This window comes from Salmo salar, chromosome ssa01, assembly GCF_905237065.1.
Source record: "Salmo salar chromosome ssa01, Ssal_v3.1, whole genome shotgun sequence".
NCBI lineage: Eukaryota > Metazoa > Chordata > Actinopteri > Salmoniformes > Salmonidae > Salmo > Salmo salar.
The window spans coordinates 75676884-75693140 of NC_059442.1; the positions used below are offsets into that span (position 1 = coordinate 75676884).

At 41.6% G+C, this 16257-nt stretch overlaps 1 protein-coding gene across 2 annotated transcripts in view; it reads left to right on the forward strand.

Moving 5' to 3' along the window:
• if4e (Eukaryotic translation initiation factor 4E) overlaps positions 1-14842 on the forward strand; it is a 28005-nt gene extending 13163 nt beyond the window's left edge. The window contains exons 3-7 of one of the 2 annotated variants that reach the window (XM_014211689.2): positions 5563-5658; positions 6221-6284; positions 12218-12331; positions 12701-12840; positions 13614-14842. In XM_014211689.2, the coding sequence (XP_014067164.1) occupies positions 5563-5658; positions 6221-6284; positions 12218-12331; positions 12701-12840; positions 13614-13728 (529 nt within the window). In that variant the 3' untranslated portion in view covers positions 13729-14842. 2 annotated transcript variants of the gene reach the window in all.
• The last annotated feature ends 1415 nt before the right edge of the window (positions 14843-16257 follow it).

Consider the following 16257-nt stretch of genomic DNA (forward strand, 5'->3'; position numbering starts at 1 on the left):
GCTAGGGATGGCGTCTGGGCCAGCAGTCTTGCTAGTGTTATCACGCTTAAATGTCTTACTCACGTCGGCCACGGAGGAGGAGAGACCACAGTCTTTGGTAGCAGGCCGCGTCAGTGGCACTGTGTTATCCTATTAAGGTACAGTACCAGTCAAAAGTTTGGACACCTACTCATTCAAGGGTTTTTCTGTACGTTACTATTTTCTACGTTGTAGAATAATAGTGAAGACAAACTATGAAATAACATATGGAACCATGTAGTAACCAAAAAAGTGTTAAACAAATCAAAATATATTTGAGATTCTTCAAATAGCCACCCTTTGCCTTGATGACAGCTTTGCACACCCTTGGCACACTCTTGGCATTCTCTCAACCAGCTTCATGAGGAATGCTTTTCCAACAGTCTTGAAGGAGTTCCCACATATGCTGAGCACTTGTTGGCTGCTTTTCTTTCACTCTGCGGTCCAACTCATCCCAAACCATCTCAATTTAGGTTGAGGTCCGGTGATTGTGGAGGCCGGGTCATCTGATGCAGCACTCCATCACTCTCCTTCTTGGTCAAACAGCCTGGAGGTGTGTTTTAGGTCATTGTCCTGTGGAAAAACAAATGATAGTCCCACTAAGTGCAAACCAGATAGGATGGCGTATCGTTGTCAGAATGCTGTCTTGAATTCTAAATAATTCACTGACAGTGTCACCAGCAAAGCACCATCACAAAACCACCTCCATGCTTTATTGGTGGGAACCGCATATGTGGAGAGCACCCATTCACCAACTCTGCACCTCACAAAGACACGGCGGTTGGAACCAAAAATCGCAAATTTGGACTCATCAGAACAAAGGACAGACTTCCAACGCTCTAATGTCCATTGCTCGTGTTTCTTGGCACAAGCACCTGAGTGAGCTGGGTGTGCAATTACGCAGGTACTTTCCCGAAACGGACGACACAAACAACTGGATTCGTTATCCCTTTCACATTTTTAAACAGTACGTTTATATTTTCCAACGGGGCTATACATTTGGGTGAGTTTTTTTGTTGTTGTGTGAGTAGCCTCGTTTCACTGCCAAAAATAAAATGTAACCATTTAGTGTTCACCGAAATAACACAATGTCAAATACAGGTAGCCTAGTCAAATAATTAACATCCAATCACATTAACTGTTGCTCTCGCGGGATACCTTCATTCTTGCGCAGACATTTAAAAACGAAACATGACAACTTGAAAAATAAGCCACAAGTTTTTTTAGCGAGAATGAAGATGACTTTTGAGTAGTAAGACATTATTTAAAAGCAACAAATACCATTAATAAGAAGGGGCTAGAAGCATCTTATGGTGAGCTACCGAATGGCTAGGACAGGCAAGCTCCATAGCATTTTTTTTACATTTTTAGTCATTTAGCAGACGCTCTTATCCAGAGCGACTTACAGTAGTGAATGCATACATTTCATACATTTTTTTCTCCGTACTGGTCCCCCGTGGGAATCGAACCCACAACCCTGGCGTTGCAAACACCATGCTCTACCAACTGAGCCACACGGGACCACTGTGGAGGACTTAATTCTTCCTGCTGCCGCGGATATGGCTGGGACAATGCTGGGGGAAAATGCCAAAAAAAGTATACAGACAATGCCTTCATCAAACAACACTGTTTCACGACGCATCAGTGACATGGCAGGACATGTTTTGAAACACTTACTGCTTCGCATACAAGCCAGTGAATTATATACGTTACAGCTGGATGAGTCAACAGATGTGGCAGGCTTGGCACAGCTCCTGGTATATGTCCATTACGTTTATGGGGGGTCAATTAAGGAAGACATCCTCTTCCGCAAACCACTGGAAACCATGACAACATGAGGATGTTTTTAAAGTACTGGACAGGTTTGTGACATCAAATGGACTTTGGTGGTCAAGATGTGTTGGTATCTGTACTGATGGTGCAAAAGCCATGACAGGGAGACATAGTGGAGTGGTAACCCGCATGCCAGCAGTTGCTCCCGACGCCACTTAGGTACACTGCAGCATCCACGGAGAGGCTCTTGCTGCCAAAGGAATGCCTGACAGCTTGAAAGACATTTTGGACACTACAGTGAAAATGGTTAACTTTGTTAAAGCAAGGCCCCTGAACTCTTGTGTATTTTCTGCACTATGCACTAACACTTTTACAACATACAGAAGTGCGCTGGTTATCAAGGGGCAAAGTATTGACACGTTTTTTTTGTTTTTATTGAGAGACGGGCTTCAAGTTCTTTACTGACCATAATTTTCACTTGTCTGACCACTTGCATGATGACGAGTTTCTCACACGACTGGCCTATCTGGGTGATGTTTTTTCTCGCCTGAATGATCTTAATCTAGGATTACAGGGACTCTCCGCAACTATATTCAATGTGCGGGACAAAATTGAGGCTGTGATTAACCTGTTGGGGCTAGGGGGCAGTATTTTCACGGCTGGATAAAAAAACGTACCCGATTTAATCTGGTTACTAATCCTACCCAGTAAATAGAATATGCATATACTTATTATATATGGATAGAAAACACCCTAAAGTTTCTAAAACTGTTTGAATGGTGTCTGTGAGTATAACAGAACTCATTTGGCAGGCAAAACCCTGAGACATTTTCTGACAGGAAGTGGATACCTGATGTGTTGAATTACCTTTAAGCCTATGCCATTGAAACACACAGGGGTTGATTAATGTTTTGGCACTTCCTATTGCTTCCACTAGATGTCACCAGCCTTTACAAAGTGTTTTGAGTCTTTTACTGTGAGATCTGACCGAACAAGAGCCATGGAACGGTGATGGCCGATTAGACTCTGGCGCGCGAGTTCATGTTGGGTACCCTCGTTCCAATACGTTATAAAAGAGAATGCATTCGTCCACCTTGAATATTATTCATGTTCTGGTTAAAAAAGGCCCTAATGATTTATGCTATACAACGTTTGACATGTTTGAACGAACGTAAATATATTTTTTCCCCTCGTTCATGAAGTGAAGTCCGGCGGGCTTAGATCATGTGCTAACGAGACGGAGATTTTTGGACATAAATGATGAGCTTTTTTGAACAAAACTACATTCGTTATGGACCTGTGATACCTGGAAGTGACATCTGATGAAGAGAATCAAAGGTAATGGATTATTTACATAGTATTTTCGATTTTAGATCTCCCCAACATGGCGGCTAGTCTGTATCGCAACGCGTATTTTTCTGGGCGCAGTGCTCAGATTATTGCAAAGTGTGATTTCCCAGTAAGGTTATTTTTAAATCTGGCAAGTTGATTGCGTTCAAGAGATGTAAATCTATAATTCTTTAAATGACAATATAATATTTTACCAATGTTTTCTAATTGTAATTATTTAATTTGTGGTGCTGACTTGACTGCCGGTTATTGGAGGGAAACGATTTCCTCAACATCAATGCCATAGTAAAACGCTGTTTTTGGATATAAATATGAACTTGATAGAACTAAAAATGCATGCATTGTCTAACATAATGTCCTAGGAGTGTCATCTGATGGAGATTATAAAAGGTTAGTGCATCATTTTAGCTGGTTTTATGGTTTTGTTGACCCTGTCTTTGAATTGACAAAACATTACACACAGCTATTGTCAATGTACTCTCCTAACATAATCTAACTTTATGCTTTCGCCGTAAAACCTTTTTGAAATCGGACAACGTGGTTAGATTAAGGAGATGTTTATCTTTCAAAGGGTGTAAGATAGTTGTATGTTTGAAAAATTTGAATTTTGACATTTATTTGGTTTCAAATTTGCCGCTCTTGAAATGCACCTGCTGTTGATGGAGTGCACCACGGGGGGGACGCTAGCGTCCCACCAAGCCCATAGAGGTTAAGAGGTTAGAGCTCTTTTCTGTCTGCATTAACAAGGACAACACAGGTCATTGTATGATTTTTTTTGGGGGGGGTGGAAAGGAACTCAAGCTTACGGGCAATGTCAAATGTGATATAGCTGAGTGAGTTGAGTGTTCAATTTCTTTTATTTAACCTTTATTTAACAAGGAAAGTCATTTAAGAACAAATTCTTATTAACGTTGATAGGAACAGTGGGTTAACTGTTCAGGGGCAGAACGACAGATTTTTACCTTGTCAGCTCGGGGATTCGATCTAGCAATCTTTCGGTCACTGGCCCAAAGCTCTAACCGCTAGGCTACCGGCCGCCCCTGAAAGAACGCAGGTACTTTCCTGAAACCGATGACAAAAACAACTGGATTCGTTATCCCTTTCATGTCCTGCCTCCAATCCACTTACTGATATCTGAACAAGAGAGCCTCATCGAAATTGCAACAAGTGGTTCTGTGAAAATAGAATTTAATCAGAAGCCACTGCCAGATTTCTGGATTGGGCTGCGCTCAGAGTTTCCTACCTTGGCAAATTGCGCTGTTAAGACACTGATGCCCTTTGCAACCACGTACCTATGTGAGAGTAGATTCTCGGCCCTCACTAGCTTGAAACAAAATACAGGCACAGACTGTGTGGAAAATTATTTAAGACTGAGACTCTCTCCAATACAACCCAACATTGCAGAGTTGTGTGCATCCTTTAAAGCACACCCTTCTCATTAACCTGTGGTGAGTTATTCACAATGTTTGATGAACAAATACGGTTTTATATATAAGATGGCTAAATAAAAGAGCAAAATGATTGATTATTATTATTTGTGCCCTGGTCCTATAAGAGCTATTTGTCACTTCCCACGAGCTGTATTGTGACAACTCGCACTCATTTATATGTTTAATAAATGTATCATATAGTGTGTGTGTGTGCAGGCTTACAATGATGGCAAAAAAGAACATTTGAGAGTGCGCTGACCCTGGTGCTAGAGGGGGTACACAGCTGGAGGTTGAATGTTGAAGGGGTACGGGACTATAAAAAGTTTGGGAACCACTGCACCAGAGGAATGGCTACGTGCAGTTTAACTTTTAATACATTTGCTGAATTTCTAAAAACCTGTTTTTGCTTTGTTATTATGGTGTATTATGTGTCGATTGATAAGACAAATATATATTTTAATACATTTTAGAATAAGGTTGCAGCGTAACAATGTAGAAAAAGTAAATTGGTATGAATACATTTCCGAATGCACTGTATAAATGTCTGAGCTATGTGTATGCATAAACTGTAATATGCGTATGCGTGTTTAATCAATCATCATCTTAGAAAGCTGTCCATTTCGTTGTTAGGCTTTGAAACAACATCCACAACGACCATATTTTACACTCCGTTTCAAACAGTTGTTGAACTTCTATCTTCAAATTGATCAATCACAGTGATGTGAGTGTTTTTTTATTGCAGTTGTATTGTCAGAGTGGTTAGATGGACAATTGAGTACTAGCCCATTAGCTTGGTCATTAGCGAGTTAGGTACTACCAATGCATGTCCAGAGTGCATAAGAGGAGATCACAGTTACTCAACGGTCACGTGGAATTTTACTGTGATCAGGTCTTATGACTGCTGATTGATGACAGTAAACGTCCAACCTGTTCTGTCTGTGGGTACTGGGGAGCACGATGGGGAATCTCTGACTGAGTCTTCTCTCCTCAGATGGGCCCTGTGGTATTTCAAAAACGACAAGAGCAAAAGCTGGACAGAGAACCTCCGTCTCATCGCAAAGTTTGACACAGTGGAAGACTTCTGGGCGTGAGTACTTGTCCTCTTTCTCTTCTCCTTATCCTCTTTCTCCTCTCCACGCTATGACGTACCCATGACAATCAGAGTGCATTGTACAGAATGGAAACAAGTTTCTATGTGGGGTAAATGACTGGCAGTTCTATGCATTGCATTGCTATCTATGCCTCATGTATTATTATATATATATTTAACCTTTATTTAACTAGGCAAGTAGGGTAAGAACTTTTTTTTTATTTTTTTTATTTTTTTTATTTTACAATGAGGGCCTACCCCGACCAAATCCTAACCCGGACGTCGCTGGGCCAATTGTGTGCCACCCTATGGGACTCCCAATCACGGCCGGTTGTGTTACAGCCTGGAATCGAACCAGGGTCTGTAGTGACGCCTCTAGCACTGAGATGCAGTGCTTAGACCGCCACGCCACTCGGGAGCCCAAATTAGTCATTAGTTCTCTCCAAATAGAAATGATGGAGAATGACATGGAATAGGACATTGATGTTTATAATCGTGGTGTCTAATATTGTTGCATATGGGCCTTTGTTTAAGTGTGCCTCTTGGTTTTGTGTTGTAGATTATATAACCACATACAGCAGCCCAGCAAGTTGGGCTTCGGCTGTGACTACTGCTTATTTAAGGTAAGTTCACTTCTGAAACAAACCGTATCCCTTCAGAGGACTTGTCGCTGTTCTGTTAAATGAAAACATCAGGGCCCATATGCATAAACCATCTCAGAGTAGGAGTGATGATCTAAGATCAGGTTTCTCCTGTCCATTTAAATCTTATTATGATCTGATAGGCAAAACTGATCCTGGATCAGCACTTCTACTGTAAGACACTATGAATACGGGCCCAGGATCAGGGTTTCCATTAAGAAAATGTGGCGCCGGACAATATGTCCGGAAAGATTTTAATTTACCGGCCATTTTGAGAAATGTACTGGACCCATATGCATTGGGTGCATAACTCATTAGGGCGTCTACCCACGGTGATCAGAATGACAGAAATCACATTTAGATTATGGTAATACATCTTAACAGTAGAAAATAAAGGAAAGCCGCACACTCTAAGAGCTCAGATGCAAAAATTTAATCACCAACGTTTCGACAGCGAAGCTGTCTTCATCAGGGTATCATCAAACACTGCGAGATGAGTCATTTATATAGTGTCAAGAGACACACAGGTGTTTGTAATCATGGCCAAGTATGGCCTAATATCATTGGTTAACTCAAATATTTAAAAAAAAATGGCATACAAAGAACATACAAAAAGACAAACAAATGGATAGCATACGATCATAGCATTTGTAGTCTAAAATGTATCTAACAAACAATTACAATGGCAAAAATCACAATTATCACAAGAATGGCTTCAGATCAAAGTCTATGTTGAGACCGAAGGGAGCAAGGGTCTTTAAATTAAAGATCCAGGCAGCCTCTCGTTTTAACAATAAATTATCAAGGTCACCCCCTCTCCTCGGGAGGGTGACATGTTCAATACCAATATAACGCAGAGACGAAATCGGATGGTTTGCTTCCAAAAAGTGGGCCGCAACTGGGTAAGTTAAGTTTTTGCACCTAATGGTGCTACGATGCTCTGAGATACGTACTTTTAATTCACGCTTTGTTTTACCCACATAATTTTTACCACAAGGACAAGTTATAAGATAAATAACTGCCTTAGTGGAACACGTAATAACACCTTTAATTGGGATAGATTTCCCTGTTTGGGGGTGTTTGAAGGATCTACATTTATAAGTGCCATTACATTGAGCACAGCCATTACACTTGTAATTTCCATCCAGTATGGGCGCAAATAGACGTTGTTCAGGAATATCTTGGGGTGGTAAATCAGAGTACCAATTGGTCTCTGAGATTTCTTCCCCGCGAGAATACGACCAGGGGAAGATCAGAAAACACATTAACGAGACTATCATCATATTTCAGAATGTGCCAATGTTTGTGAACGATTCCTTTAATTTGTTCAGAGCACTTTGAATAGCGGGTAGTGAGAACGCAAGAATGCGTCTTTTTGCGAGACTGACCTTGAAAAAGGTCATGTCTCGTTTTGTTTTGAATTTTCTCAATGGCAATATTAATCTGATCATTGTTGAACCCCCTCTCCTTGAACTTATCCTGAGTCTCAGCCATATTTCTGTCGAAATCTGATTGTTTAATACAAATTCTTTTGATTCGACAGAATTGGCTGTAGGGCAAACTATTTTTCAAGGGCAGTGGGTGACAACTATCAGCCCTCAACAAACTGTTACGATCAGTAGGTTTCCTGTAAAGATCAGTGTATAAAACATTATCTTCACACACGATCAGAAGATCAAGAAAACGAATTTGACGTGTATCAGATTGCATAGTAAATCTCAAATGTTCAGAACAGGAGTTAAGGAAAGCATAAAACGCCTGGAGCAGTTCTGCATCACCCCTCCATAGAACAAAAATATCGTCAATATACCGTTTCCAAATAATGATGTTAGGCAAGAAAACATTTTTGAGAGGGTTGAAAATGGATTGTTTCTCCATGTAACCCACATACAAATTAGCATAGTTAGGAGCCATGGGGAATCCCATAGCAGTACCCTTCGTCTGAATAAAGAAATCATTTAGAAACATGAAGTAGTTATGTGTGAGTACTATTTCAGCCAATGTTATAATGCAGGCACTGGAAGGTAGCTCATTAGGGTCACGTTGCAGAAGAAAATGTTCCATGGCTTCAATACCGCCCTCATGTGGAATATTTGTGTATAACGACTCAACATCAAAAGTAACTAACAAGGTGTTCTCAGGCAGAGGATCAAGAGATTCAATGATAGAGATCATACTGCTGGTGTCCTTTACAAAGGAGGGGAGCTGTTCTGCAAGTGGTCTAATAAAAAAATCCACAAAAGTAGATAGAGGGGCCGTTACTGCATCAATGCCCGCTACAATAGGGCGCCCTGGAGGGTTTGTAACATTCTTGTGTAATTTCGGCAAAGTATAGAAAGTGGCAATTTTAGGGTGGCACTTATAAATGTAGATCCTTCAAACACCCCCAAACAGGGAAATCTATCCCAATTAAAGGTGTTATTACGTGTTCCACTAAGGCAGTTATTTATCTTATAACTTGTCCTTGTGGTAAAAATTATGTGGGTAAAACAAAGCGTGAATTAAAAGTACGTATCTCAGAGCATCGTAGCACCATTAGGTGCAAAAACTTAACTTACCCAGTTGCGGCCCACTTTTTGGAAGCAAACCATCCGATTTCGTCTCTGCGTTATATTGGTATTGAACATGTCACCCTCCCGAGGAGAGGGGGTGACCTTGATAATTTATTGTTAAAACGAGAGGCTGCCTGGATCTTTAATTTAAAGACCCTTGCTCCCTTCGGTCTCAACATAGACTTTGATCTGAAGCCATTCTTGTGATAATTGTGATTTTTGCCATTGTAATTGTTTGTTAGATACATTTTAGACTACAAATGCTATGATCGTATGCTATCCATTTGTTTGTCTTTTTGTATGTTCTTTGTATGCCATTTTTTTAAATATTTGAGTTAACCAATGATATTAGGCCATACTTGGCCATGATTACAAACACCTGTGTGTCTCTTGACACTATATAAATGACTCATCTCGCAGTGTTTGATGATACCCTGATGAAGACAGCTTCGCTGTCGAAACGTTGGTGATTACATTTTTGCATCTGAGCTCTTAGAGTGTGCGGCTTTCCTTTATTTTCTAGTGTTCTACTCCGCTAGCCAGCACCTCGCCTTTAAAGGTGTGCGTTTCTTTTTTTCTACAATGCATCTTAACAGAACATGCAACTCATGTAATGAAGCAGCCAATAAAACGTTATTTTCAAACATTTCCCAAAATACAATTTGGCAAAACAGCACACCTGGGAAAACACCACTGTAAACGGCGCACCTGGGAAAACACCACTGTAAACGGCGCACCTGGGAAAACACCACTGTAAACGGCGCGCCTGGGAAAACACCACTGTAAACGGCGCACCTAGGGAAAACACCACTGTAAACGGCGCACCTAGGGAAAACACCACTGTAAACGGCGCGCCTGGGAAAACACCACTGTAAACGGCGCACCTAGGGAAAACACCACTGTAAACGGCGCACCTAGGGAAAACACCACTGTAAACGGCGCACCTGGGAAAACACCACTGTAAACGGCGCACCTGGGAAAACACCACTGTAAACGGCGCACCTGGGAAAACACCACTGTAAACGGCGCACCTGATAGTGGTTCCATTTGTGACAGAGATGGAAAACTTAGAGGGGGAATCTAAAGATGCAACAACTAAGATGTGTTGCTAATATGACTAGGATTATGCCTTTGGCTTCTGGACAATGAAAGAAAGTTGCTATGAAAACCAGTAGAACAGGAGAGAAATGGCATAGTGGTAGGTCTAATAGGGAAGCAAATAGAAATACATTTTCCAAAATTATATAATTACTCGTCTATACAGAGAAATAAATTAAATCATTCCAAATACTTCACCAGAAAGCAGAACTTAGCCATAGAGGAATCGAGGATCATTAGCTTCTTTTAAAAAATAGATGTGGATTGCTTAAAATCACAAGCTCGTAGGCCTATGCCTATTTGGGAAGCCCGCAGTTTGGGCAGTGCGCGTGGCAATAGGCCTAGTTTCTTATTGAGTTAGGGCTGTCAGTGAAAAGCATCTAAAATATGTGTGAAGATAATGTGTCTTGAGTATAATAAAAAATTGAGACAATAAGGGGAGGGGTGTGTGGCAAAGATATAGACGAGTCTCTCCAGAATGGCTCAGCTATCTCCTGCCAATACTTGTGCATTCATTGTGTGAATTGTTTGCACTTAGATAAAAATTAAAATAAATACCCATTTCATATGTCACCAGTAGTAGATGTACTATTAATCCCCATTTTGGTTACATTTATTTTAATGCATGTATTAGTCATTTGTCGTTCTCATTCTCGGAGTGGAAACGTTATTTGCGGAGTTCACAACCCGCTACACTTGTGAGAAACAAGTTTTGGTTTATTTCATAACCATCATTAATGAGATTTGTCTATTTTTTCATTGTCTTTTATTTGGAGTGCTCCATATGAGCATGCCTGGTTTCTCTGTCCTGATAATGTTGAGGGAGCGTGTGTGCCTGAGCACGCATAGAACTACCTGGCCTGCTGCGCGGACATGAAGGAAAGTGTTGTTTTTTTTACATCCATTGCGAATGATAATACACAATGAACAAAAGTATAAATGCAACATGTAAAGTGTTGGTCCCATGTTACATGAGCTGAAATAAAAGATCCCAAAAATGTTCCATGTACACAAAAAGCTTATTTCGCTCAAATTTGGTGCACGTAATGTATTTACATCACTGTTAGTGAGCATTTCCCCGTGGCCAAAATAATCCATCCACCTGACAGGTGTGGCATATCAAGAAGCTGAATAAAGAGCATGATCAGTACACACGTGCACCTTATGCTTGGGACATTAAAAGGCCACTTTTAAATGTGCAGTTTTGTCACAACACAATGCCACAGACGTCTCAAATTGAGACAACTGAAGAATTGCTGCTCAAACTGTCAGAAACCGTCTCAGGGAAGCTCATCTGCTTGCTCGTTGTCCTCACCAGGGTCTTGACCTGACTGCAGTTTGGCGTCATAACAGACTTCAGTGGGCAAATGTTCACCTTTGATGGCCACTGGCACACTGGAGAAGTGTGCTCTTCACGGATGAAATCCGGTTTCAATTGTACCGGGCAGTTGGCAGACAGCGTGTATGGGGTCGTGTGGGCGAGCGGTTTGCTGATGTCAACGTTGTGAACAGAGTGCCCCATGGTGGCGATGGTGTTATGGTATGGGCGGGCATAAGCTACAGATAGCAAACAATTGCATTTTATCGATGGCAATTTGAATGCACAGAGATACTGTGACGAGATCCTGAGGCCCATTGTCGTGCCATTCAGCCGCCGCCATTCAGCCGCCACCATCACCTCATGTTTCAGCATGATAATGCATGGCCCCATGTCGCAAGGATCTGTACACAAATTCTGGTTGCTGAAAATGGTCCCGTTCTTCCATGGCCTGCATACTCCACCAGACATGTCACCCATTGAGCATGTTTGGGATGCTTTGGATCGACGTGTACGACAGCGTGTTCCAGTTCCTGCCAATATCCAGAAACTTCGCACCGCCATTGACGAGTGGGACAACATTCCACAGGCTACAATCAACAGCCTGAACAGCTCTATGCGAAGGAGATGAGTCGCGACACGAGGCAAATGGTCACACCAGATACTGACTGGTTTTCTGAACCATGTCCCTACCTTTTTTTAAAGGTATCTATGACCAACAGATGCATATCTGTATTGCCAGTCATGTGACATCCATAGATTAGGGCTAATGAATTTATTTCATTTGCCTGAATTCCTTTTATGAACTAACTCTGATTTTGTTTATAGGCTACTTTAAGGCAAGGTAAGACATGTCTCAAAATTTGCCGGCTAACGGAAACCCTGCCCAGAATGTAGATTGGGGTCAAGTTAGCTAACGTTCCCCTACTGCTCTCTGTGTGTTTCAGGATGGGGTGAAGCCAATGTGGGAGGATGACAAGAACAAGCTGGGTGGGAGGTGGCTGATGACCCTCAGCAAACAGCAGAGACAAATCGACCTCGACCGCTACTGGATGGAGACGGTCAGCATCATCCTTAAACCTGGGTCCTGTTCTTAGACACCAAACGGAAGAAAATGGGACTGAAACAAGGATGGACTACCTGAACTGAAAGCTCATTTTCATTGCTAAATGTTTCCCGTTGTGTGCCCTGACGAATACGGCCCTGAGTTTTGAATAGTTCACTAGGACACACAAAAATATTTTGGGATGGTCCAGTCAGTTTTCTTCCATATGGTACCTAATGAACACAACCCTGCTGGAACTATCCATGACTATGCTTCCAAAGTATTGTCAAATAATCTAATGTATGGGATGGATTGCTAGAGGGCAACTTAACCTGTAAATAACATTTTATTAATTCCATAATATCATGTACTGTGTGTGTTGTAGCTGTTGTGTTTAATCGGTGAGTCGTTTGACGAGGCCAGTGAAGATGTGTGTGGAGCGGTGGTCAACATCCGACCCAAGGGAGATAAAATATCCATCTGGACCGGAAACTGTCAGAACAAGGAAGCCATCGTGACAATAGGGTAGGTCATCTCTCTGGCCTTTTGTCATTTGGGCAAAAGTCTGTCCTTTCCTCCACTCCTCTGTGACTTGGAAACCGATAAGTGTTCACTTTGTTAATAAGTGAAGAGGATTTTCTTCCTCGAATGCCTTCCTCCAGTAGAGGATGCTCAGGTGTACCCTACCGCTGAAGAGTTTTGAAATCAGCCACACACCCTTTGAAACCACAGTTGTTTTCTAGAAGGAGAAAGGCGTGCACACATTGATTAAAAACAATATGCTGCTTATTATTTTATCAAAAAAATGTCTAGCACAACTAGCGGATTTCTTTTTACCACTTTACACATGTATTTTGGGATTGCACCCCTGTAAACGGAATTTGCTTAATTTCATACACGCGCATTGGTTTCTACGTTTCCTCGCTTATCATTGACCTTTTTCAAATGGAGGTGAGGAAAGAACGTGAGGAGTTGAGAAAACCCAATTGAGTCTCGTGCGCACACACTCTTTTATCCATTACACATTTAATTTGGCACATAAGTGCATTCTGTATATTATGTGAATTGAACAGGTTCAGATAATCATATATGTATGTTATTGAAGTGTGAAACTTTTCAGATCAAAAGGTTTTCTTTTAAGTTAACCCGGGAGTGCAAAAAGTGTGTAGTTGGCAGAAATGCCATCAGTTCTGAGACTAACAGAACTGCACTGTTTCTAGTTCCCCACTAAGTAGAGACAATGCATGTAAGACTGTACTGAGAACCTATTCAATATTATCTCACTCATCTCTCTCCAGACAACAGTATAAAGAGCGCCTGAGTATCCCCATCAAGCTCCTGATTGGCTACCAGTCACACGACGACACGTCTAGCAAGAGTGGTTCCACCACCAAGAACATGTACTCAGTCTGATCAACAACACCTACCCCCCCATCTCAGCTCAACTATCAACTCCCTGCATCACCAACCCATTAATACTTTTCAGTTGTCAACTGCTGTTAGTGTCCTTCCTTTTTACAGACGAGAGAATTGTTGAAACGTATACAAAATTAGAGCCGCCTCCCTGACACCCGATGGACCGGCTGGCTAACCTCCGGTTCTTGTCGGGAAGAAGAGGAAAGAAAGAAAGGACAGTGTCAGCTGAAGCTGTTGGGATTTGAGCTAGAAGATCGTTAAATGAGTTAATTTTAGAATTGGAGAGTATATGTGACTAATAATACCAGTGGCTTTCCCCCTACTAATGTAACTGTGGAGAAGATCTGTCATTTAAGGCTTGATTAAAAGACAGACAACTTTCTTAGCTGTAAAACCTTTTCCTTTTCTCATGCAGAGTTTATGATCATTCCCTGTTATGAAAAGTGTTTCTCACCAACCACCCAGGATAGAAAAGTAAACGAGATTCATTCATTCAGCAGATTTTAAAGGGCAACCAGCGTTTTAACCTTCTTTAATTGGAGGTGTTTGGCATGAGAAGGGATTGCAGATGCACCTGTTGCAGAAAAGACAACGGTACCTTCATTTTTTTTTTTTGTGTAAAAGAATAGTAGCGGTAACAGAAGAACGGCCACATATAGTTTCAGCCATGCTGGGATTGTGGATCCTTTGCTTGTAGAACTATTTTGAACTTTTGTTTCCCTTATATGCATTTATGATATATATGCATTGCAGTTGAACTACATAGTTGGAGGACAACCATGAAAAAAAACTCAAGTTCCTTACAGTTTTTTTGTATTTGAGGAGGTTAACGACATGGACTACTGCTTAATAATATAGAACATTTTTTACAGTGTATCATACGAAGTAAAGATGCCTGGACAAGTTTTAGGTCTGCTTCTTACCGTTTTCTTCCTAACAAACTGTAGAACATTTCGCACTACTCTGGGGCCTGTGCGAGTGGAGCAAAAAGGATATCTATCCATCGTGAAATGATTTAGCTGATAATGTATCTTATCTGTAATTCCAGGATGTATATTACCTTCTTTCAAGTAAAGGTTAAGTGCTTTGCATTAAAACCAGAACCACACGGTCTCCTTTTCTGTGTCGTCTGTTTAGCATCACTTCCTATAGGGTCATGAGGGTGCGTTCAATATACAGATTATACATAGATCAGAGCCCTATACCACATACAGTGCATTTGAAAAGTATTCAAACCCCTTGACTTTTCCACATTTTATTAAGTTACAGCCTTATTCTAAAATGGATTAAATCTTTTTTTTTTCTCTCAATCTACACACAGTACCCCCATAATGACAAAAGTTAACAGGTTTTTAGAAAGAATTTCAAATGTATTCAAAAATAATAAATTACATAGGTATTCAGACCCTTTACTCAGTACTTTGTTGAAGCACCCCTGGGAGCGATAACAGCTTTGAGTCTTAGGTATGATGCTACAAGCTTGGCACACCTGTTTTTGGGGAGTTTCTCCCATTCTCAGATCTTCTCAAGCTCTCAGGTTGGTTGGGGAGTGTCGCTGCACAGCTATTTTCAGGTCTCCAGAGATGTTCAAGTCCAGGTTCTGGCTGGGCCACTCAAGGACATTTAGAGATTTGTCCCGAAGCCACTCATGCATGCTTAGGGTCGTTGTCCCGGAAGGTGAACCTTTGCCCCAGTCAGGTCCTGAGCGCGCATCAAGGATCTCTGCACTTCGCTCTGTTCATCTTTCCCTCAATCCTGAATAGTCTCCCAATCTCTGCCGCTGAAAAACATCCCCACAGCATTATTCTGCCACCCATGCTTCACCGTAGGGATGGTGCCAGGTTTCCTCCAGACGTGATGCTGAGAGTCCTTTAGGTGCCTTTTGGCAAACTCCAAGTGGGCTGTCATGTGCCTTTTACTGAGGAGTGGCTTCTGTCTGGCCACTCTACCATAAAGGCCTGATTGGTGGAGTGCTGCAGCGATGGTTGTCCTCCTGGAAGGTTATCCCATCTCCACAGACGAACTCTAGAGCTCTGTCAGAGTGACCATCGGGTTTCTTTTCACCCCCCTGCCCGAGGCCCTTCTCCCCCGATTGCTAGGTTTGGCCAGGTGGCCAGCTCTAGGAAGCGTGTTGATGGTTCCAAACGTCTCAAATTTAAGAATGATGGAGGCCACTGTTTTCTTTGTGACCAATGCTGCAGAAATGTTTTGGTACCCTTCCCCAGATCTGTGCTTCGACACAATCCTGTCTCGGTGCTCAATAGACAATTCATTTGACCTCATGGCTTGGTTTTTGCTCTGACATGTACTGTCAACTGTGGGAAATTATATAGACAGGTGTGTCTTTCCAAATCATGTCCAATCAATTGAATTTACCACAGGTGGAGTCCAATCAAGTTGTAGAAACATCTCAAGGATGATCAAAGGAAACTGGATGCACCTGAGCTCAATTTTGAGTCTCATAGCATACTTATGTAAATAAGGTATTAATGTTTTTATTTTTAATGCATTTGCAAAAATGTCTAA